The sequence below is a fragment of the Narcine bancroftii genome, chromosome 1, assembly GCF_036971445.1.
Source record: "Narcine bancroftii isolate sNarBan1 chromosome 1, sNarBan1.hap1, whole genome shotgun sequence".
Lineage (NCBI taxonomy): Eukaryota > Metazoa > Chordata > Chondrichthyes > Torpediniformes > Narcinidae > Narcine > Narcine bancroftii.
In genome coordinates, this window is record NC_091469.1 from 394619060 (window position 1) to 394645464 (window position 26405).

Below are 26405 nucleotides of genomic sequence, written 5' to 3' on the forward strand. Positions count from 1 at the left end.
TGGCTCATTCACACTTAGAAATGCACTGCCACTGCTAAAATGTTGCTTTTGTCATTTATGAAGGAAAGTCTCAACTAAGTATGATGATCCTTAACTCATCCAAGAAGGTATTCAATGGGCGACACATAAATTGATCAAGCAACTTCATTAGACAGAAAATAAAGACAACTGACATCAGTTTTGGCTTCATTTTTCTCTTGGATATGTACAACAGATCTCTGTCTAAAAATTTCTTTCATAATAACAGGTTTAACTGAGAAGACTTTTATGCTGCCTTTGGATTTCAAATACCTAAACTGCGACAGCCCTTCACAGAGCCCTCTCCATTTCAATGGTGATGGGAGTAGGCTATTCTCTTCACACTGCTAACTTGCATGGATGTGACAGGTCAGATCCTACAAATACTCCCTGGTCACTGACAGTCAACGGTTGTAATCTACAGAGACAAAAGCAAACCCATGGATCTGTCAACAGTTTCTAATTAATTAATATTGAAATGAGGTCACTATGGGACTAAACTATTAAAAACAAATTACTTTTGAAAATAACATTACTCCAGGGGTGCTTTGCTGTTAAATGAAGAGAAATGAAGTACGACCTCCTTTTGGAGAAGATCTTAGACCAAAAGCAGACGGCATTGGCAGCGTTATCACAACAGATCAGCTGCTCCTTGTTGACACCAAGGGTTTGGTTTAATGGTGAGATCGAAGATACATGTTTTCTCTTTAATATGTTCTCAAAATGTCATAAATCTTGTAAATGCTCTGCAGGTAGATAGGCATTTGAATTTCTTATTATTCATTGCTAAAATTACGAAGTGCTGTAATATTTCCTTGATGTTGATTGGATTTGAACTTTTTATATGTGCATACAATCATTGATGAATAAATTGAAGCAACTTTGGGATCCATTCACATACATTTAAAAGCCTATAATGTGCTGAGTTTTCTATCTCGCACAATGTATTACTTTTACAATATCTCATTGTAAAATTGTGCATGCAAGTACACTGAATGATGCACATTCATGGACTTACAAAATAGATTACAATAAACTCAGCTAAGGTTAGGGCTTGGCATGCAAATTAACTTTTAATGGCTCCATAAAACTCAGTTGATTCTAAACAATTTCTCTTGTACAGAAGTGTTGAGTGTTGTTAATTCAGATTTGAATTATTGTTGGAGATTAAAACAAAATTATAAATAAACAAATTCATGATCTTTTTGTCAGGTTTTGATTCAGTGCACTGTACCTAAACTACTATTGGAACTTCACCTAACCATTAAAAAAAATTGCAGTCAAATAGTATTTTTGTCTTTGTCCACTTGTTGAAGTTGCTCGTCCTAACATACGGCAGTTCTAAAGCACTAAAGGAAATCCGAAGATTGTGAATGCTTCACTGTGTTGCTCTCAATTAGGTCATGGACTATAATTTCCTGAGAGAGGGGACAGATTTTGTCATGAAGTATTGATACAGTTAGATGTAAAATCCATTCTCCAAATTGCTTGCATATTTCTTTTATAGCAGAATAATAGGGTGATATTGTAATTCAGTGCACCTACTGTTAGTTTTAATCTGCAATAATTGTAAATAAGTGAGATTTATCTTAAGGCTAAAAGCTTCATGTTAATTACACAAACAAATGATGCATCTGTTCTGATTTTCAATAATAAACTTTAGTTGATAGAATTTCTAAATACTATTGCTTGAAATACTGTTGCGGGATTCTGAAGTATCCCCTAGATTTCCCCTTACTTGATGTATTAGTTAGATTAACATTTCAGAAAAATAGTGAAGAGTATTTGATAGATGCCATTTTGTTGGTGTATTATTGTTGAAGAGTTCAATTTCTTTATTCCATCTAAAGAAGAGAAGCAATTTTTAAAATTTGAGGAGCTTCAAAACTGGGAGGTTTTTAAAATTCATTTCCATTTTCTTGTTGACCCTTGAAGGTGGGGTAATCTTATTGAACTGCTGTAGACCCTCTGGTGAAGGAATTCCCACAATTCTGTTGGAGAGGAGGATCCATGTGTAAGATCCAGTAACAATGAAGAAAAAGTGATATATTTCCAAGTTAACATAAACGTATCTAGGGTACGTCAGGTGGGACACAGAACCGGGCCACCACTTGCAAGAGGGTGCCACTATCCTCACCTTACCCACCCAATATCTGAGTCTCTAGCTCAATAATGAATCTCCATCTCAGGGGTATGGTGCTGTGCTGCCGGGGCTCACTTGAGCCGCTTCTCATTGGGCCGCTTCGGGTCTGCTCCGGCACCTTGCTCAATCCAGGATGAATGGGAAAATTATTGTTTTTGTCTTCCTTATCCATAATCCCCCATCCAGCTGGAACCACTCTGCATTTCCCTGGCACCAGCAGAACAGTTCCAGCTGTGAGGGGGATTATGGGTAAGGAACACGAAGACGACCATTTTGCTCATTCATCCCGCATTGAGCAGAGCTGTTGTGAGTGGTAGCGACACTGGTGGGTGGGCACTGGATGGCAGAGACAGGCATGGAGCTCTCTGTGGCAGCTGGTTCTCCCATGGTAGCACTGGCAGACAGGATGAAAGTGTTGGATGTGGTGGCGAAAAAGAAGAAGCGGAGACCAGGTGGCATAAGAAATTTAGCTGGACAGTGGCCAAGCAGATTATGAAGGCAGTGGCCATATCCAAGGTAAGGAGCAGTACAGGCTGTTGGTGACTGCCATGAAGAAGATCCTCGTGGCCAGTGGCTACAGCCTGGAGTGCCATAACTCATGGGTCAATTGCACTGTGTGCAGCTTGGCAGCCGCCCAGAGAAGCCTGATTGACCCTGAGGCCAGATGGTCAATCTCCCTGCAGCCTGCACTTTGTCGCACAGCTTGCTTTCCCCTCTGAACAGCTGGTTTCCATGAGGATTGTTGCACAGAGGGATTGTTGCTAAGAGATGGAAGCCGGCCGGCTTTGGAAATATTTTTGGGGCGTGATGGGGGTGGCTGCTGTCTGTTCAGGCCAATGGATGAGGAAGGGGATGGGGGGGGGGGTGGTCAAGGTGGCAGGTTATTGATTGGATTGTTTGGCAGGGGAATAAATGGGTCCACCAAAAGGTATTGGTTCCTGGCAAGCAGCATGGTTGTGAAGGCCGACCTCCTGCTCCGTGTCCCGCTCCCCAAACAAACTTCTGACAGACTTCCAACACCAGAATGTGGCTCCCAGTGATCAGGAGGAAGGAAGGGGTAAAGACAGATTGACGTCTTGCCACCTGTATGTGTGGTGGCGGTCAGGGGTGCTCAAAATGGAAACCATGTCAGGTGATAGCGGCACGATGGTGTGTGGGAGTTTTTTGTGTGTTTTTTTTTAAATAATGGGGCACCACTTTACCTAGATATCCCACTGCAAATTAGGATAGTGTGTGATAATGAATGGAACCTGTTGGTAGTGGAGTCCCCCTATGTCTAGTCTTCTTGACATTCTTGGTGATAGAGATTGAAGGTTGATGATGAGCCATGCTGTGCATTTAATAGATAGTACACACTGCAGCCACTGGGCCCTTCGTGATGGAGGGGACAAATATTTATGGTGTGAAAGGAGTATCAATCAAATATCATGGATGGTGTTAAGTTATTTGAGAGTTGTTGGAGCTGCAGACTTCCAGACAAGTGGAGATTATTCAATCATATTCCTGATTTGTGCCTTGGAGATGGTTGAAAAGATTTGGGGTGTTAAGAGTTGAATTACTCACCACAGGATACCAAGTCTCTTGACCTGTTCTTGCAGTCATGGCATCTATGTAACAGCTCTCCCATCTTTGATCAATGTTAACCTCCAGGATCAATGATTTTCTTTCCATATTATGTGAAAATATTTTTTGATGATTACCTGGTCATGGCATTATACCTCATGGATAAGTGGTTTAACTCTCTTGTTGGTGATGGTATTTGCCAGACACTTTAGTGACAAGATTGCATTCATCAGCATCAGTATGGTTGTACAGGCATGATTTAGTTTATTTGGTGAGATACTGCGACTGGAATTGAACTTAGTGCAATAATTAGTGAATATCATCCTTAATGATTGAAGAATTGTCATTGACATGGCAAGTGAGGAAAATTAGGCCTAGGACACTGCCCTGTGAGAATGTCCCATGTTTGAGATCATTGATATGCATTGATTGCCACCATCTTCCTTTGTAAAAAACAAATAATTGGAGTGTTGTTCCTTGCCCATTAAAAGCTAATATTTTGTCTTGACATTGTGTCATGTCTTGACATCAAGGGCAGTCACTCTCATCTCTCTTCGGGAATTTTGCTTTCTGTTCTGTGTTTGGACCAAGATGAGACTTGAAGCAAAATGTTTCTGGCAAAACCCAAATGGAACATCAATGAAAATGCCACTCCATGGCATGATCAACGACACCTTTTGTCACTTCACTGATGATTGTGAGTAGTCTGATTGTGCGGCAATTATGCAGGACAACTTTGTGAATAGGCCAGATGTGGATTGTTTTCCACCTTGTTTGGTAGATTACAGTGTTGTAACAACTCTTGAACGACTTTGCTGAATGTGAAGGTAATGCTGAACCATAGATCTTTACTGCCACAGTTGAGATGTTTTCAGGGCCTTTAGCCGATCCAATATTCTCAATAGTTTCTTCATATCACATGGACTGGAGAGTGTGCTGACCTTAGGAGGAAATTGAGATGAATCAGCTATTTGGATGAACACAGTGGTGAATATTTTAGCCTTGTTGTTATTACTCCACATTACTCAGCCTGTCACCGTTGAAGGTGAGGACATTATTGGAATTTTCTCTGCTTAGATCTTTAATATTTCGCCATCATTCACACCTAAATGTGGTAGAACTGGAGAGCTTTGATCTAATCCATTCACAGTGAGGTTACTTGTGTCTTTGTATTGCTTGAAAATCCAAAATTAAAACTGCAGATGATGGAAATCTGAAATAAACAATCCTAATGATGGGTCTCAGGCTTGAAATGTTTACTCTGTTTCTCTTTCTATAGACACAACTGGTCTGAGTGTTCCCAACATGTTCTATCTTTGTCGATTGCCTGCTGCTTCTGCCAGTTAGCTCTCAGGTTTCCTGGGTCAGAAATCTGACTGGCACCTCAGTTATAGGTATAAAAACACAAAATGCTAGAGAAACTCACCTGGTCCATCAGTGTCCTTTGTGTGGCAAAGATAAAGATACATAACTGACATTTCAGGCTTGAGCGCTTCATCAAGTATGAAAGAGTGTCGGTGGGCATCTGAACAAAAGGATGGGGAGGGGGAGGTGGCAAAAGCAGAAGATGCAGGGACATAACTGGGGGGGGGGGAGCAGGGGGAGTGACCGGTCCCCTGCCTTTTCAGCCTGGCAGCGCCCTGACCCCACAGACCTTTCACACTGCATATTCACTCATTGCGATCCACGCCTGGCTCTTTTGCTCTCCCCTCCCTTCCTCCTTCACGAATGGACGAGACAATAACCTTAAATTCCATAACTCCAAAAGCAAACACACTTGCTATTCAGTGTTAGATTCCAATTGTAAAGTGACTTTATAGTTCTCTTTTCAAAGTGGCATTGAAAATATAGCTGGGTTTTATAAATATTCTTCAGATTAGTACTGGATCCACTATTTTAAAAGGGTGCTGCAACTATTGCAATTTATGGAAACTTAAAAAAAATCAAATCACAATTATAAATATTTGACCTTTCCCTTTTTTAACATCCTGGTAGTGATTATCAGTCTGCTGTTGCGTGTTTCCTTCCAATGATAAGCAGTGCTCCAACCAGAATAAAATTAACAAACTTTCTGCCCTTTGGATCCTACTGATGGTAACAAGTAGCATCCCATCACACTCCTGGTACTCAATCCCTGTCTGTTAAAGCGGGACATGGTAAAGTTGGCTCAGGAAAAAAAAACACTTCGAGAATAAAGTGTATGCAGTCAAGGCAAGTACTGATTCAGTGGTCAGCTGAAATATGATAGCCGAAGATTTATTGTAATCAAGATTAAATGAGCCACATGATGGCTTTTGGTGTTCTAGTGCAGAAAGAAAAATTGTAATTTTATCAAGACATTTGGGCATGTGTGAGCTTGCTTGGTGGGAGAAAAGGAAGGGATGGAAGAGAGGTGGGTGATTGGGGAAGGAGGAGAGGCGGATGAGTTTGTCAGTGTAGAGCAGAGGAGAGAGGTGGAGGGAGGATATGAAAAGAAGGGAAGGAAAGAGAGAGATGTGGCTAGAGGGAGAGAAGGAAGGGATGGAGGAGGGGTTCGGTGGATTAGGGAAGGAGGAGGTGGGATTTTAGGCAGAAGAGAGTGGGGAGGGGGAGAGCTTAGAGAGGAGGAGGAAAGATTCCTGAGGTTTGCTAGAATAAACCCTAGATGAAAGAGGCTGTTAGATACAAAATAAAAAAAAATATATAATAAATTTAAAATTGTTTGCATTGTAAATGTGTGCATGTTACTTTCCTTTGTGTGCTGGTTGCAAAAGATGTGCACACGCACATGTGCACAACTGTGGTCTTGGCACCTTTTTTACATGCTCTCACACGTCAAAAACTAGCTACGCCACTGAGGAGATGATAGATGGAGAAGGGAGTGAGGGGACAGCAGTGATCGGGGGGAGGAGGGATGGTGGAGGGGGAAGAACTGGAAAAACTGGAAAGGTTGAGGGGAAAGAAAAGGTGAGTGGGTTAGGAGAAAGCAGAGAAGCCGATGTTAATGCCATCTGGCTGGAGAGTGCCCAGACGGAAAATAAGGTTATTTTCCATCTGGGCACTCTCCAGCCAGATGGCATTAACATCAACTTCTCTGATTTTTCCACCCCAATCCTTTTGTTCTGATGCCTGCCCATATTCTTTCATACCCTGATGAAGGGCTCAAGCCTGAAACGTCAGTGATTTACCTTTGCTGTTTGACCAGCTGGGTTTCTCCAGCATTTTGTCTTTTTACTCCAACCACGGTGTCTACAGATTTCCGTGTTTACTTCAATTATCGATATGCCTGGTGATATTCCTGGAGTACTGCATTAATCGAGGAATAATGCAAGGCATGATATCAGAGTAAGGAACAAGCCAGGTCATCAACTTACAGACTTGGTTAGTGAACATTTCTGAGCTTGCTAATTATCCACAGTGCTCCATGGAGGCCTGGTTTTGAGCTGCTAGATCTGTTTGGAGTCTACCTCATTTAATGTGATTTAATGCCATATAACCCATAGAAAGTGTCCTCAGTATGAAGATGAATTGAGTTGTGGTCACTTCTACCAATTGACCATCGCAAGATCCATCTACCACACATAGAAAGGGGAAAGCAGGCCAAAGTGGTTAACTCTTCATGTTGATTCACTCAACCCATTCTAGGAGTTTTGCCCTTCAGATTTAAGTTGGCTCATTTAAAGGAATGTTAACAAGCCCCTCTTGATTGAAGCTCCCCTATCCTTCATGTATTCTATGGAATATAGCTACTTTCAGTGTTTCTTCAATCTGCTGTTCAACAATGAGGTTTACTGATTCATTAACTGAGGGAGATTTCCTCGACCATCATCAATCTGAACCCATGGAATATGATGGTGAGGACTATGAGGACTACTCCTTCCCACTCCAGGTTTGTGATGGAAGAGGTTCTGTTATCTCTAATGTATATTTCAGAAAAAGCCATTGTGTCACTGTTGGGACACTTCTCCAAATTTACACACTGATTCCTAGATATTGCGAGGATGATTTGGGAGCTTTCCATATTCAGTGTCCAGGTCAGCATTGTATAATCTATCTGGTTTTGTTCTTTTTTGTTTGGTTTCAACATATCAGTAATGATACAACCAATACCAAAGGAGGATTCTACTCAAAGGTCAAGATGGGCTTTTATGATAATCCAGTAGATTTTATCATCATTATTAGTCTAATTGCTTTTTAAAATACCAGAATGAGTAGGAACAGGATTGAACCATTTGGCCTATTGAGTCCAACCTTTCAAGATCCAGATTATTCATTGAATATATGACAAGTCTTGCCATGCCATGGAAGGATTCAAAATCTGGACTCTGGAGTCTGGTATCTTCACTAGTAACTTAAGGATAACTTGCTTTCATGGCGTCTTAAGTATTTTGATTTCACTGATGAGGAAACAATACAATTCTTTTTTTGCACAAGGATGACTGTGAATGTTTATTATTTTGTCTCTTTCAATTTAATTCAATGAGATTAATACTAGTTTTTTCTTTACAAGAACAATATTTTTGTTGAGTAACGTTAAGAGGTTGAGTTTAGAATTAATAGATCTCAAATTGCACTTTTGAGATTGCCATTAGCTTTAGCTAGAAAATGTTTGGCAATTACTTGGAAAATTGAGAGTGATGTGAGTATTCAGAGATAGGGAATTGAGGACGTATTCCATTGGAGAAGATAATATATAATTTGCATGATATAATTATTTTTTTTATCATAAAACTTGGAGCCCTTATTTGGATTATATGGGTCTGAGGTTTTGAACATCCTGGCCACTCAGTAGTGGTGTTACTCCAATCCATGGTAATTAATTGATGACTGTTGTTATGGTTGATCTCGTCTTCTTTTACTTTCTTTCTTTTTTTTCTTTTCTTCTTTTTCTTTGGAGTAGGTTAGTGGGGATGGGGTTGGGTGGGTGGGTTGGGAGGGTGGGGGTGGTAGGGGGTTAGTTTATTGAAAATATAATGTATGTATTTTTAAAATTTTTAAAAGTTTTATTCATTAATTGTATGTTTCATGATATAATCAATAAAATATTAAAAAGTACCTGTTCAGCTGCAGTCAATAAGAATTTTGCAAATATGTACAATGTACATATAACAATCACTTCATTATCATCGTTTTTCAGGGTCAGGGTTTGTGAGTTTGTGAGGTCGTCAATTTTTTATACTGTTAATTCATGGCTCTTGATTTCTTCCAGCCATAGACTTGAAATCCTCACTAGCATACTCCTTTTCTACTTCAAGTGGTCCAAAGCTGGAGATGCACGGAGTCAGTGGGGATATTGAAGGAGAAGTAGATCAATGTCAGAATTCAAACAAAACATTAAAAAGGGGGTAGTTTAACCTTTCCCCTCCCACCACAGTGGTACCCTTGTTCTACAATAGCCCCCAGCTAACTATTGACATTCTACACACTTTTCAGAAAATGTTGTTTTCATGACTGAGGTAAATCCTCTCTTTCACAGCCTTATCAGCTTTCTTTTCCTTCTTGATCACATTTAGATTATTCCCTCACCTGTTCTTATCCAAGGTTAGATTCCAATCTTTTATAATTTACGACATCTTTAAGACATTGTTTCTTTGCATTCTTAGGAATTTGTGATTGCTGCAGAAATGGTCACATTTTCAAAACTACAACTGATTGCTCTTTTAAATTTTCATGACTCATTCGCATAAGACTTATTTGGCAAATCAAAATGACTGATTTTTAATGCAGTAAACGTAATTCATTAAATTATTTGCTGTATGTTCTATAACTATTTTTATGTACATTATTTGTAAATGTTCTTTTGCCATCTAGTGTCAGCCATTCATAGTGCACCAACCTTAATGTGGTTGATGTTTCTATTAAGTAGCTAACATCAGTAATCATTCGATCAATGTTGACATGCCAATTGTCTGTTTGACAAACTGATGTCTTCAATCATGTTTCAATTGAATGTAATAAACAAGAAAAAGTTGGTGACTAGTTCATTGTCTTTTGCTTTGTGTGAGTTGTGTGAAGCGTTTGAACTCCAAATGGGATACATTTTACCATTAGTGACATGTGTAAACCAAGTTGGATTCTGATAGTAGCAACAAGCTGTAATATATTATGAGAAATTTAAGTGTAAAGGAAGGGGTGATGTTCTCCAGAAGGCCAATTCCAATTCCAATTTGTACTCTCCAGATACGTCCCTTGCTCAAAATGTTCATCAATTGTAGTAACACATGGAGGAAGAAGAGCAGCATTTTCTGCTGCTGGACTTTATCACAAATGCATGAAAAAATGGCAGAGGTTTTGGAAGATAAAGTACAAAATGTGGGAAGACTAGATGAAGGAGATAAATTTGGAGGACCAACATGATATTTTGGGAGACAAATATACTTGGATATAGACAGAGCTGTTCACATGTTCGGGACTTGCCCTAATTTAAAAGAATTTAGCAAAGATATCTTTCCAACATTATCAGTGATTCTTAAATTCAAATTAGAACCTTGCCCTTTAATTGCTCTATTTGGATCATTTTAAGATGATGTTGTTTTACTGACTGCAACTGAAAACCGGACTTTATCTTTTATTTCATTGATAGCCAGATGTGCAATTTTGATTAAATGGAAAGAAAATACTCCACCTACACATGCACAATGGTTAAGTGATATTATGTCTTGTTTAAGTTTGGAGAAAAAAATTAGATGTGCCATTAAAGAGTCAAATGTTAACTTTTAAAAGACATGGGGTCCCATTTATGGATTATTATTATAACCTAAAAATATTGGGTTGTTCTGAAGTTTTCGTGCTGTGATGTCCATCTCCAGGTTGTTGTCACTTGATTTCTACCATGTCAGTTGTTAACTTGCTTAGTGGTAGGGGGTTTTGAATTATAAGGATTTTTTTCTTATCTTTTGTATTGTACATTACAATATATAACTGCAATTTTGCATAATCAACCGCTGCAACCGTGTCTGCCTGTCCCGCATCGGACTTGTCAGCCACAAATGAGCCTGCAGCTGACGTGGACATTACCCCTCCATAAATCTTCATCCGCGAAGCCAAGCCAAAGAAGAAAGAAGAAGATACATCAATAAATGTATTTTAAAAAGGAAAAAGAGAACAGGACTAAGCAAGTACAATGAATTAGAAGACTGAATATTGTGAGCCTCATCAGGTGATTGAATCTTCTCCACCACAGGAAAGTCCTGTGGATGATTATTCTGAATTGCTTTCTGACACTGTCTATTTGTGCTAATAGCCTTCCAAGAAAGCATCCCAACTTTAAAGGAAATAAAATATCTTTGCTCCTGCTAATCTCTTCCAATATAACCATATAACCATATAACCACTTACAGCACAGAACAGGCCAGTTCGGTCCTACTAGTCCATGCCGTAGCAAATCCCCACCCTCCTAGTCCCACTGACCAGCACCCGGTCCATACTCCTCTAGTCCCCTCCTATCCAAGTAACGATCCAGTCTTTCCTTAAACGTAACCAATGATCCCGCCTCGACCACGTCTGCCGGAAGCTCATTCCACATCCCCACCACCCTCTGCGTAAAGAAATTTCCCCTCATGTTCCCCTTATAATTTTCCCCCTTCAATCTTAAACCATGTCCTCTAGTTTGAATCTCCCCCTTTCTTAATTGAAAAAGCCTATCCACATTTACTCTGTCTGTCCCTTTTAAAATCTTAAACACCTCTATCAAGTCCCCTCTCAATCTTCTACGCTCCAGAGAAAAAAGCCCCAGTCTGCACAACCTTTCCCTGTAACTCAGACCCTGAAATCCTGTCAACATTCTCGTGAACCTTCTCTGCACTCTCTCTATTTTGTTTATATCTTTCCTTTAATTTGGTGACCAAAACTGTACACAGTACTCCAAATTTGGCCTCACTAATGCCTTGTACAATTTCATCATAACCTCCCTACTCTTGAATTCAATACTCCGATTTATGAAGGCCAACATTCCAAATGCCTTCTTCACCACACCATCTACCTGAGTATCAGCCTTAAGGGTACTATTTACCATAACTCCTAAATCCCTTTGTTGCTTTGCACTCCTCAATTGTCTACCATTCAATGTATATGACCTATTTAAATTTGCCTTTCCAAAATGTAGCACCTCACATTTATCTGTATTAAATTCCATCAGCCATTTCTCAGCCCACACCTCCAGCCTTCCTAAATCACGGTAATCTACCTCACTGTCCACAACACCTCCAATCTTTGTGTCATCCACAAACTTGCTTATCCAATTCTCCACCCCTACATCCAGATCGTTAATATATATAACAAATAATAGTGGACCCAGGACCGAACCCTGAGGAACTCCACTAGTCACCGGCCTCCAATTGGACAAACAATTTTCTACCACTACTCTCTGACACCTCCCATCCAACCACTGCTGAATCCATTTCACTACCTCTTTATTTATACCTAATGCCTCCACCATTTTTCCTAACCTCCTGTGGGGAACTTTGTCAAAAGCTTTACTAAAGTCCAAATAGACAACATCCACAGCTTTCCCTTCATCAACCTTTTTTGTAACCCCCTCGAAGAACTCAATCAGGTTTGTCAAGCATGATCTACCCCTGACAAAACCATGCTGATTACTCCCTTTCAATCCCTGTACCTCCAAAAATTTGTAAATAGCATCCCTCAGAACACTTTCCATCAACTTGCCCACCACAGACGTCAGACTTACAGGCCTATAATTTCCAGGTTTGCATTTGGACCCTTTCTTAAACAGAGGAACCACATGCGCCACCCTCCAATCCTTTGGCACCACCCCCATGGCCAGTGACATCCTAAATATCTCTGTTAATGGCCCCACTAACTGTCCACTAGCCTCCCTGAATGTCCGAGGGAATATTTTGTCTGATCCGGGAGATTTATCCACCTTTTATCTTTTTTAACACAGCCATCACTACCTTCTCGGTTATCCTTATATGCTTCCCCTTAGAGATCAAATCAGCAATGAAAAACTGAGGGGATATGGAGGAGAGATACTTGGCCTGCAGCTGACGTGGACTTTTTACCCCCTCCATAAATCTTCGTCCGCGAAGCCAAGCCAAAGAAAACTTGGCTGAGACATGAAATGATGGGTTCTTTTAGCTTTTGCTGTGCCTTTCATTGTCCACAATCTTCACCCACTGCTGCTTTTAAAAGGTTTGCTCTGATGTTAAAAGGTGTTAGCGATGAGTCTCTTATTTGATAAGATGCCAAAGGAGAGTTCAAATTGTGCTGGAAGCTCCATATTTTATTTGGTTTATGAGATTAATTTGTGGCTATTCTGGTGACCATATAATCATGATATTTAACATAACACACAAAAAGGCAACAGAAATAAATCTCACTCAGATGAGAGAACATTGACCAACAATGTTTATCCAACTGATATGAACTTACCAAAAGAATCCTAAAGCGTCCCTATCTCATAACCCTCTATTTTTCCTTTACCCATGTGCCTATCTAAGAGCTTCTTAAATGCCCCATTGTTCCAGCCTCCAAAACCACCATTAACAATGCATTCCAGGCACCCACAAATAAATTTATCCCTGATGTCTCCACTAAACCTTCCTCCCTTCACTTTGTACAGCTGTCCTCTCATATTTGCTACTCTCACTTTGAGAAAAAGGTTGTTGACCTTACTTATGCCTGTTATAATCTTGTAGACCTCAATTAAGTCTTATCTCATCCTTTTTTTGCTCCAAAGAGAAAAGCCCTACCTCTGTTAACCTTAATAAGCCATATTTTCCAATCCAGCCAATATCCTAGTAAATCTCCTCTGCGGTCTCTCCATAGCTTCCACATGCTTCCTGTGATAAGGTGACCTGAACTGAACACAATATCCTAAATATGGTCTCATCAGAGCTGCCACATTTCAACATGACTCCTAAACTCCATCTCCTGATAAATGAAACCTACCATACCACAGGCCTTCTTAACTATCCTACCAACCTGCTCATCAGCCTTGAGAGAACTATGGATTTCAACCCCATGGTCCCTCTAATCTTCCTACTGTTGTATCCTACCATTAACCCTATACTCTGCCTTCATGATTGACCTTCCACGATTCATCACTTCACACTTATCCGGATTGAACTCCAACTGCCACTTTTCTGCCCAACTCTGCATCCTGCCTGTATCCTGTTGTAATCTACTACAACCTTCAACATAATCCACAACCTCTCCAACCCTCAGATCATTTGTAAACTTACAGACCCACCCCTCCACATCTTCATCTAAGTAATTTATAAAAATCACAAAGAGCAGCGGTCCCAGAACAGATCCCTGCGGAACTCCACTAGTCCCTGACCATTAGGCAGAATACTTCCTGTCCACTACTACTTTCTGCTTTCTAAATGCAAGCTAATTCTGAATCCACACAGCCAAGATTCCATGGATCCCATGCCTCTTTACTTTTTGAACAAGTCTCTCATGGGGGACCTTGTCAAATGCCTTAGTAAAATCATGTACCGCCCTTCATCAAGTTCATATAACCTCATCCATCATGAAACAAATGTGTCTCACCACAATTCCAGTGAACAGTTCAAAGCTTATCACCCTTTCCAACCTGCCTGCACCATGATTCTAAGAGTTACTCACACCATTGATCGGTGTGGTCACATGATTCTAGCTGAAACATCTGGCTGAACACAAACCTTTGAATAAAAATTGAAAACATGGGAATACTCAACCTGTCAGACAGCAAGTGTGGAAGAAGAAGGAAAGATCGATGATCTTTCAGCAGAATCCAGGATTTGTGTTGAGTACAATGGGGTTGTATATTCACATCTAATTCCAAATTTCCAAATTTCATTCTCTCATGGAAGATTGTCACTTAGAGAGATCTTTTAACTGTTTTGATTATTGGAGTTATTTTTTAATTCTTATATCTTGAGCATCACTTAATTGATTTTTTTTTCCTTTGTAAACCTTAAAATCTACCTCTGAGAAACATATGGCCATCTTCCCTAATACCTTCTTGTCCCACCCTGGGTGAGTTGGGCTGAAGAACCTGTTCCATGCAGTATGGCTCTACGGTTCAATGACTCTATTTTGTTCCTTAAATAGACTTCATGGGATTTTACCATTAGGAAGAGTCTCCTGACATCCTGGCAGTGCTCATTCACACAAGAATGACCAAAATGGCCAATCTCTATTTCTGTCCATGAATTTAGATAGGATACTAGAAGTGTATCACCATGTATCATCGCTATGTGGTATTCATTAGCCCCTTGGTCACAGAATGCCTGCAGTTCAGTTTAGACCACAGGCATTCTGGGAAAATGACTAGGGGTCTAGGAGGAAAAATGTTGGAATGGGAACAGCACCCTCATTTCCGTTCTGAGCTTTTTACACAGCATGCATTCTGGAAAAATGGGTATAATTTTCTGGAACGCAGCAGCTGTGTATAAAACATGCCTTGCTTTTGTTTGCAAATGTCTGGTGACACAACTTGGAACATTAAAGACACTTACGTGAATGAACTTTGTTGTTTAGTGACATTCATGGATCAAAGGCAACAACTTATATGTTTATGTGTTTTGCTTGGTGTTGGGTTTTAAATATCTGATGATGTGATGAGATTGGATCTTGTTTAAGTGTAATTGTTGGGGATGGGTGTGATGGTAGGATCAAAATTATAGTCGCCAAGCATGGACATGCGACAACATATTTCTCAGCAACATGTGACTGAAAGTTGTTTAGCTACAGAGTGGAACGTGATTTCCACCATTGCTGGGTTAAATTCATCTAGGCACTTCCAATCAGTAATTATTTTGTGCATGTTATTGACCTATTCATCCCTCAACCAAACAGCCTTAATATTTTATTATTTTCCCTGCCCTTTTTAATTGTCAATACATATAAAAAAGATCATTACTAATTTAAGGTAATTGTTTAAATGGTGATCTGAGCTGGTAGAAATACAAACCTTTTTGTAATTACCATTGTGTTTAAAAGGATTTTAAAACAGCATAGCAAATAAGATTGTTTGCTTATATTTTGGATAATTGTAAAATCAAAACTCACTGTTGATTCTTTTTTCATAATTATAGATAACATGTGTTCATGGAAATAACCCTCAAAAATCAGATCTTCTAAAAAGTGGCAGCCCCAAGAACACGCAAAAGCACGTATGGACAGAAAGTAGCAAAGACCTGTCTATCAGTCGCCTGTTTTCACAGACATTATCTGGCAAAGAGAATGCTACTGCTGTGGACCTGCACTATGAAACTCCAGTACCTTATTCTGACCAGGATATTTGGGATTGGTTACGAAATGCCTCAGATCAGAAGGACCCCCACCCTCGTGCTAAGAGACGCCCTATAGTAAAAACAGGGAAATTTAAGAAAATGTTCGGCTGGGGAGACTTTCATTCCAATATCAAAACCGTCAAGTTAAACCTACTCATCACAGGCAAAATAGTGGACCATGGGAATGGTACTTTCAGTGTCTACTTCCGTCACAATTCCACTGGCCAGGGGAATGTTTCGGTCAGCCTGGTGCCCCCTACAAAAATTGTGGAATTTGACTTGGCTCAACAGACGGTGATTGATGCCAAAGATTCAAAGACATTTAACTGCCGCATTGAGTATGAGAAAGTGGACAAGGCGAAGAAGACCACACTTTGCAACTATGATCCATCGAAAACCTGTTACCAGGAGCAGACCCAAAGCCATGTGTCATGGCTCTGCTCCAAACCCTTTAAAGTCATATGTATTTATATTTCATTTTACAGTACAGATTACAAACTAGTGCAGAAAGTGTGTCCAGATTACAATTACCACAGTGACACTCCTTATTTCCCCTCTGGCTGAGTGTGTCTGATAAAATGGTTTCTTGTTATTATCTGCTGCAATGAATTCTATATCTTTGTCTTCATTTGTATGAATGGTTTGTACTGTATATAGTTAATCCAGTGTTATTTGAGCTACCTATGAACATTAATGTGTAATTGTCTCTCTTGCTTGTTTATGGGTTTAAAGAGCAAATGCAATGAAAAATAATATTTTATTTGTGTAGCAGTTATAGCTTACAACAAACTCATGTACAAAGAAACAATTATTAAAATTAATGTAACTAGTGAAGAAACAATTTATGAGATATACATATGCCATATTACTCATTGTCTGTATTAAAGTATTTTATTTCTGAATAATGATATGTAAATAGGAATAAAATACTAAAAGATTTCAGTTTGAAAATGTGGATACACCGTAGTTCTGTCATATTAATAATTCTTACTAGTTTTCCAAGGAATTTCCTCCTTTAGTTTAATGAATGTGTGGATGTGATTTTTTTCTGCCCCATGATCTTATTTTGATGGATCTTGCTGAATGAGGCAGATGCCCAAACAACACAACTTTTCATAGACCCAAAATGCTACATTGATGCTGATATAATTACTCTCAATGGGTCCCAAAGGATGATTATATTGAGTAGTAAATGTGTCCTCTGAATTAGCTGGAAACACTGGCAACACATGACAAATATATTCAACTGCTGACAAAGTCGACTAATCTGAGTCCAGCAATTTCTTCCAAATTACCGGTTTCAGAAACGGGCCACATCTCATGTTATGAAATGGATTGCTGCAATGATTTATACCCCCACCTAATACAACAATTAAAACTGAACACTAGCACTGTGATCAGAATCCTATTGTATATTAGAAAGAAATCTGTTATTAAATTACCAGATATTCATGACAAATCTGCTAAAAATACAACAATGAATAAGAGGCTCAGATGAAAGAGAAAAATATTTATTGTCGTGAATCTTGACTTTGCGTAAAAGGAAGCTGGCTATACTTATTACATCTCTTCTGATTATCTTTATTGAGTTCAGAGGAAAAACCCAACACCCAACCCCAACCAACCAATTTTCCCTTGCAACCGCTGCAATCGTGTCTGCCTGTCCCGCATCGGACTGGTCAGCCACAAACGAGCCTGCAGCTGACGTGGACTTTTTACCCCCTCCATAAATCTTCGTCCGCGAAGCCAAGCCAAAGACATCAGTGGAAATAAATATCATTGCGAAATAAGCAGCCAATATGCAATCAACTGCATCATTAATGCAAAATTTGAACACGAGTGAGGTATAGAATCATTGATTATGGTATAACCCAAAAGTTTAACTCTTTTAACACTATTTCCGCCCATCAATTGAATTTTAAAATCAAAAACACCAATTATTGTTATGTTAATCAAATATACGGTTCAACTTCTGCTTACAAATGAATTGTTTCTAATACTATTTAATAATTTATATAAATTATTATGAATTATCCCTTATCGAGACATCATTAGTTAAAACTGTGCAATGGGAAACCATTTCCAAAGCATTGGTGTTATGACCACCCCAGTCACATACAATGCTTTGTGGCTTCATCCTCAAAGCTGCTATGTGTGCCCCTCATATCTGATACATTATGAAACATCAAGTTTGCAGTGGTTAGTGCCAGGAATCAGGAGTTATTTAATGGTTGCTGCCTGCACTTAGTCACACAATGGTCCCCAATTCAACTTGGAGGACTGTAAAGCACGGAAAATGAATATTGCAATGAAGAGAAAGCAGAAACATAAATAAACAGGTTTTTTTGGGTCTAAATCAGAGTTCCTTGGCTCTTGTGGTATGTGAATACGGGTCATCTCAAGCACTGCACAGCTGCTCCAGGTGCATAATTGGACTTTCCCAATGCACTGAACCCATTCGCCTGGATGCAAACTCTGCACAATTGGTATAACTGGCTAAAAAAAATCACTCACGCTGTTCCTATAAGGCTTTAAATAAGAGCACTTGAAGATCAGGAGAACTGGTCAAAGTGCTCTCTGGAATCATAGTGAACCTAAGCAAACTGAGACGGTGAGAGTATAATTGCTGTTGGTTTACTTTGTTGAAGGCACAAAATATCAGTTTGAGCCATGAGTATAAAGTGCATATTATATCAGGTCTCCATGTTCACTAGGAGGAAGGGGCACAGCAGGCACCTCCATTATTTATTAGCCCCAAGTGCTCTCTAAGAGCTACCAAATAATCAGCTAACTATTCATCACAACAATGAGCAATTAGAAATGCTGTGGCTCAATATTCAGTTGATCATATTTAACTATTTTTGTTCTACATGTTTAGCTGTAAGCCTTGTCGGTTTAAGTATTTTTTAAATGAATGACAAGTACACAGTAGAATGATTCACTGAAGCTGGAAAAAGGCAAACGATGCAGGAAAGTACATTTATCACATCTAAGTTGCATTTATGATCAGATTTTTAAAGATATTTAAATATCAGGAAAAAAAGACCGACAGTTCATGGAAAGCAGATTCTTCTTCCAGTTTGCTATCTAATTATCCCTGTTGAAAATAGCAAGGAGCCACTTTTGACAACTTTGAAAACAACTCAATGAATAAGTAAAGCAAGTTTCTCCCATTGCTATTGCTTGAAATGCAAACAATCTTTGCCCTCTCACTTTGATTGTCTCAGTGCCCTGATAGTGCTTAAGTGCCCTATTGAATAATGGAAGCCAATCATTAGAGAGGAATGTGATGAATGCCTATCTCCAGCTAAAACCTACAATTCATGTGTTAAAGGGAAGGACACAGTGCGTGTAAGAAATATTGAAATATGGCACAACATGGGAGAGACTGGGTTTCAGGGTTTCGAGGAACTGCAAGAACACAGAATGCAGATGCTGGAATCTAGAGCAAACAGTGAGAAAATGGAAGGAGTCTCTGGGTCGGGCAGCAACCATAGAGATAAATGATCAGTCACCGTTTCAGTTTTGGACCCTTTTCCATGTCTTGAAGTTCTGAGTTGAAATATGGATTAGCCACTTCTCTCCATGAATACTGAACTGAAGACCCAGCTGAAGGAGGTGAAAAGCAGCAGCAGAGATGCCCTGTACTTAAATTTATGACATGCTAGTAGTAAATTCCAGCCATTGAAATCCTTGCTGCCCAAATGCACCCAATTAATCTACCAACCCTGTATATTTTGGAGGGTGGAAGGAAACCAGAGCACCTGGGAAAAACCCACACAGGTCACAGGAAGGACCTACAAACTCCTTAGACACAGTGCCAGATTCAAACCTGGGCCATTGGTGCTGTAACTGCATTGTGCTATTCAGGATGCTAACCATACCACCAGTGTAATGACAGGGGACGAGTTGTCTTCCAGATAAAGAACTAATTGCAAAGTTAACCAGGAGGATCAAGCGTCTGGTACAATATATGATGTAATGGTAGAACATCAATATTCTAATATGAGTGGCCAAAATTGGCAGATACATCCTTTCAGATCACATGCTAACAGCTACACCAATGGCCTTGGACAATGCTCTTACATCACTCCCTTATCAATTTCTATCAGTTAGGATTCACATGCATTAATTGAGGACATCCTGCCCACCTTTCATAATTTGCACATCCTGCCAACTATCCCAGCCCATAAAGAAAGTTCAGTACTCAGTGACACACCATCCTCTCCCAGGAACAAACAGAAGATAATTAAGAGTGAAAGGGTGAGGCTGCAGTTTGGAGCCTTCAATGAGGGTTGAATCAGCCATTGCGAGGCTGTGGCAAGGTTCAAGGTTCAAGCTTTTTAAGATAATGGAATCATATATTCCCATTCTCAAAATCTACTTCCCATCATCCCTTAATGTACACTCACTTTTGATTTCCAAGTGTGGTAGCATAAACAGCTCCTTCCTCTTCTCCACACTACATCTATGATCTTTCTCTTTATTGGTTGTCATGCTGGTGACCTGTCAAACAATGAAGGAAGGGACAGTTGTCACTCTATTTCATCCTTGTGGTCATCAGCTCCAGTAATGACGTTACATATAATGTAGGGGAACAGAGTCGCATGAGTGACTTGCAGCCCAAGGCTTGGAGGATGTTGAGGACCTTGATGTAGCAGTCTATAGAAGGTGGGCTGATAGGAGCACACAGTGAATTGAGAAGACTAGTAGGAGGCTTGCAATCAGGGTCAGGAACTAGAAAATATCATACACCAACTTGGCACAAGATACTGCTCAAAATTTTGAGAGCTCCCTTTTTGCAATGGAACTCCTTTTGCACGATTGGACTTTGTCACCATAGTTTGATGTCACGAGAACATAAGAAGTGGGAGCAGAACTAGGCCACATGCTCCTTGCGTTAAACAAGAATGTCTGCAGGTGCAGAGGTCAAGTGCATATCTGACCTAAACATTGGTTATCCTTCACTTCCTATGGATGCTGCTTTTGTCCAGAACATTTCTGCATTGCACTCAAACCCGGCATCTGCAGACTTTCTTGTTTAACAACATGCTCCTCGAGTCTCTTTCATTGTTCATTTTCCTGTTCTACCTGACTACCCCACAGTCTAAAACTTATCAGTGATGGCTATTAATCTGTTTAATAACAGAGGACTCTATGGAAGAGAATTCTCATGATCCAATGAGAGAAAAAGTTGCTTCATCATCTCCTTCTTGTGGTATTGGAATAATACATGGGATGCACAGTGCCCTGAGAAGATTGGATTCGAAATTGGCTCGGCCATAGAGGACAATGAAATGGCTGAAAATGTAGATGGGTTAAGCAATGTTTGCAGACAACACAGAAATTGGTAGAGTTGTGGATCAAGAGGAAGGTTGTCAAATGATGCAGCAAAATATCATTCAGTTGGAGCTATGGGTAGATAAATAGCAGGCCAAGTGTAGTTTGGAGGAATGTGAGATATTAGGAGGTCAAGTATATAGTAAATAGCAGGATCCTTAGGAGCATTGATGTACAGATTCATGCAAAGATCCCAAAAAGTAGAAGCATAAATAGATCAGGTGGTAAGAAGGCCATGGGAATACTTGCTTTTATTGGGAATGGCATTGAGTATAAAAGTTTGGAAGACGTTGCAGCTGAATAAACTTTGGTTTGGCCTGAATTGTATACAGTTCTAGCAGCTGCATAACAAGAAGCATGTGAAAGTTTTGGAAAGGGCGTGGAAAAGGGTTACCAGATATTGCTTGGATTGGAGTGCATTAACCATGAAGAGGTTGGACAATTTTGGATTGCTTTCTTCAAAGCATCAGAGGCTAAGGATGACTTAATAGAAGTATTAAAAATGATAGGAGGTATAGATAGGGTAGCTTGTCAGAGACTTTTTTCCAGGATGCAAAGTCGAATGCAAGCAGGTATAGCTTTAAGGAAAGAGAGGGACAGTATAAAGACATGTGAGGCAAAATTTTTCTGCACAACCTGGATTTGGAGTGGTGGAAGCAGATACAAAGGTGACATTTGAAAGGTATTTAAATAGGTGCATGAACATGCAGGGAATAGAGGGAGGGAGAATGGATTAGTTTAATTTGGCATCATGATTGGCACAGATCTTGTGGGCTGAAGCTGCTGCTATTCTGTGCTGTTCTGTTCTATCTCCTTTGTTCTACATTCTCAGCATTGTAATAAGCAGTGAGCCACACAATGTCCAGATACATAGATTAAACTTTAATCCACTGTCATACAAAGTCAGCTGGATACAATTGTGCCTATGGATACTAATGTTCAAAGAGTCTTGCAGCCCCTGACAGCAGTGAACTATCATCCAACAGATTACTAGGCTTGCTGAGCAACTACCTTGGATATTTGGTTATTTTGAACTTTGGCTGCAGAGATTACCTCCTTCCTTCTTGTGTACTCCTTTTTACTTCTGTTTACTCCTTTTATTCCACAGCTGTTTGGTGTATTAACTTCAGGAAATGTATTATTTCTTCTGTTGTTCATGTTTTGAAAGCATCACTGACTGGGCTTGCATTCATTGGCTTTCCCAAGGTGCCACTGGATGGAATGAATTGAACAAACCATTCCAGAGATAGTTCAGAAAAACTGGGGTTCTTAAAGACTAGACTGGATAGCATAGAATATAAGAAATAGGAGAAGGAGTGGACCATCTTGCCCACTGAGCCTGCTCCGTCATTCAATAAGATCATGGCTGAACTGGCCATGGATTCTGCTTCACGCTTTCCCCATAACCCTCAATTCCTCTAAAATGCAAAAAAATCTATCTAACTGTCTAAAATGTATTTAATGAGGTAGCCTCCACTACTTCTTTGGGCAGAGAATTCCACAGATTTACCACTCTCTGGGAAAAGCAACTCCTCCACATTTCCATCCTAAATAACCTCTTCAAAATTTTAAGTCTGTGTCCCCGAATTCTAGATTCATCTACCAGTGGAAACAACTTCCCTGGCTCTTACTCATCCATCCCTTGTACAATCGTACATATTTCTACTGGACCTCCTCTCATTCCTTTCAATTTCATTCCTCTTAAGCTCCGCTCTCTTTAGAATTAAACTGATGAACCACCAAAGCCAATATATCTTTTCTCAAGTAAGGAGAACAGAACAGGAGACAGTACTCCAGGAAGTCCCTCACCAGTACCCTGTACAGTTACAGCAGATCCTCTAGCAATGAAGGCCAACATTACATTTGCCTTCTTGATTACCTGTTGCCAACATGTTTGGCAAGTTTAGCATGTTTTCCTAAAGCACTGTGGTGGACCACATGTAATTCTATAATAGTTTAGTAGTAGAATGATTAAATTTATTGGTCCAAGTTATTCATTACAAATTTTTTAATTGAATTTGAATTTCTGTGCTGGCAAGTTGGGATCTGATCTCATCTGCTGATTGATGATTGTGGCCTCTGGGTTCTAGACTGTTGATTTAACTATAAAGTCTAGTAATTTAACCACACTGATCCTTTACCCTCAAGGACTGAGCTTTCATAATGTTGAGGCTGGATAACTTCCATGGACCACTATGCCTTTGGCACCCATTCTGCTAAGTACTACAGAATGGTATGAACAATGTTATAATTGCTCCATAGAACAGGACAGCACAGATGCAGGCCTTCATTCCTTTCCCTTCTTCTTAACTTCTCAACCAATTTCCATTAAACTCATTGGATACTGAGTAACCAGTTACATGTTTCAAGTGGGAAATAGATGTTTCAGAAAGCTCAAGAGTTTGAGTGTAATAATAGAATAATATTCACAATTGACTAGAAATCTTATCAGCTGACTGTAAGCATGCAAACCACTTGGCTATGCCGAGTCACAGAGTAGCTATAAAATTTCTTTCAATCTTCACATTTGTCTTATCTCTTTAGCCCAGTGCTCAGTTTGCTGAATGCATAAATTTCAATGCTGTTATCAACATACTGGTTGATAAATTGGTTCTTGACTGATATGTTTGCTGGTGCATATAACGACCTGTCAGTTTATTAATGTATCGCGTTACAACATACAGTTCAGTTCACATAATGACTCTGAAGTCATTACTGAATCATGGTTTGATGCTGTAGTAAATCGAAAACTCAAATAATCTCCATGCCACCTTTAAGCAGGAAAATGACTGAGATGAAACTATGAGATGCTCTCTTGGACAAAGCCATCTAAAGGAAAATGAGTAACATTAACATTATAATGTTTGTGTATATTGTAAGGCTCCACATAGGGAAATTGGAAGAAGCCGAAAGAATTTATACTATCAGCAACTTGGTTGCATGCTGGACAAGAATGAAAAATGAATAATATTCTAATTTTAGTTATGCAATAGTAGTTTAGAAGGCAGAAAAGTGCCCACTTTAGTGAAAAATAGGAACATGAAGAAGAGCAAAAGGAATTTACCATTTGACCTTTCTGGTCTACTTCGATCTTTCCAGGAAGATAATGGCTTCTTGGATGGTTTTCTTGATTACCAGTCCCATGAGGGGCCTCCAAGGTCAGGGTGTGTGGTGGCAACTAATTAGCCCTCCAAGGCACCAGTTAACTTTGTGCTCCCTGGGAAATGGTGCTCGTGGGTGTCCCTGTAAATAGCCAAGATCAGTGCCCTCTCCCTAACAACTTAAGTCCCCTCACCAACAGGTATGGCACTGCTGCCAGCCATGTAGGCCCTTTCCTTGGAGGGCAGGGAATCTGGCCTGGACTGTAGTCACCACCTCTTCCTATAGGGTGGGTGGCGTCATCAATCCCTTCTGGTGGTGGCCTCAAGGCATTGTTGTTCAGACAGACTGCCCACTTCCCGATGAGAGAGAAGGAAATTGAGGATCCCTTCATCCCACCATCTGGCTAGGTATTTGCCCAGTCACTGACAGCATAGGTCTTCTAGCCCAGTTAGCTCCTTGGTGGAATAGTTCCGGGACTCCATAATTTGACAGGGACTGCATAAGTGCCCAACTGAAATCCCCCATCTTTGGCAACCTCTCCGCTTTGGAGAGTCGGCAGGGTGATCACATGGAGGGTTTGGGACTGTGTGTCACTGGTTGGGCTTGCAAAAGCGCAGGCACACAGACTGGAGGACATGCGTCATAGGATTCAGTTTCCTCATGATTATCACTGTCCATACACACATACCCATCCCCCATACACATGAAAATCTCCTCTCCCCCACTGGACAATAGCTTGGACTTTTCCTGGGTCAAGCTGTCAGCCAGACCAACAAGCTGCTTGGAGCTTGGAATCAACTTGGAAGCTGTCTCATTGACTTTCATTTCTATGTTGGTTCCTCGCACTTGGTCAGCCTGCACTGCCTCCTGTAGGGCACAACAGTGATGCTGGAGGGATTCTCTCTCCCTATCGTTCTGTGCACCCTGTTGGCCATATTTCCTGAAGGTTTGTGTTGGTGACCTAGGAGAGACAACACAAGTTTAAGGGTCTCACCTGAACTCCCCTTGGTCTCTGGAAATTCTGATTGCTTAAAGAGGGATGCCACATGATGCCCTATCCTTTCTCTATGGGGGGTCCAGCCTGTCAATCCTGTCAAGCAGCAAAAGGCTGAATCCCTGGCGGTCGATGGTCCACTGGGGGATTTTATATTCCAATCCCAGGGTTCCATTACTAGCTATGGGTGAGCAGATACACAATAAAGCATGGACCCGACAGGACACCCACACACAAGTCACTTTCAGATGGCCACAATACCCATCTGTAAAGCCACATATTATAATCCTGTGCGGCTGTCAGGTGGTGATCTGAAATGGGAAAAGCTGGCCAGGAGGTCTACTCACCCTACCCTTCTACAGTAGGTGTAATGTCCTGGTCAGAGTATTCCTCATTGCAGCTGAAAGCAGCTTAGGCAAAGCTGCTAGCAGCTTTCAGGTGCCTAGCAGTGGGCAGGCTGACTGACAGTTGGCAACCCGCTGACGGCCACCCTCCTCGCTGGTTACAGCTACCCTGCCCGCTACCGAATCCTATCCTCCCTGCTGCGGACACCTAACCTCCCCGCTGCCATCATCTACCCTCCCCGCCGCCTGACAGTCCCCTGGCATGGGACTATGGGGCTGGGGTGGCCGGCAGTGGACTATGGGGCTTACACATGCACACAATATCCCACTAAATTTAAAAGGTGAGAGCTTTCGATAAGTTAGGATTCTTGGGGATGGCCGTCCCAACCCTGTACTCCCCACTGACCACCCCAGCCTCGTATTCCCCCGCCAGCTGCCCCAGCCCCGAACTCTCCTCCCCAGCCACCCCAGCCCTGCAGTCCCCTGCCGGCCACCCAGCCCCAAACTCTTCCCCCCCAGCCACCCCAGCCCTGCAGTCCCCTGCCGGCCACCCAGCCCCAAACTCTTCCCCCCCAGCCACCCCAGCCCTGCAGTCCCCTGCCGGCCACCCAGCCCCGAACTCTTCCCCCCCAGCCACCCCAGCCCCGCAGTCCCCTGCCAGCCGCCCCAGTCCCATA

General features: G+C 40.8%; 1 protein-coding gene across 1 annotated transcript in view; it reads left to right on the forward strand.

Annotated features, from left to right (window-relative positions):
* The window catches only part of nxph1 (neurexophilin 1), a 41852-nt gene extending 25340 nt beyond the window's left edge, over window positions 1–16512 (forward strand). The window contains exon 2 of the mRNA XM_069929869.1: window positions 15751–16512. Within this exon, the coding sequence (XP_069785970.1) occupies window positions 15751–16512 (762 nt within the window). The remainder of the gene's footprint in view (window positions 1–15750) is intronic.
* The last annotated feature ends 9893 nt before the right edge of the window (window positions 16513–26405 follow it).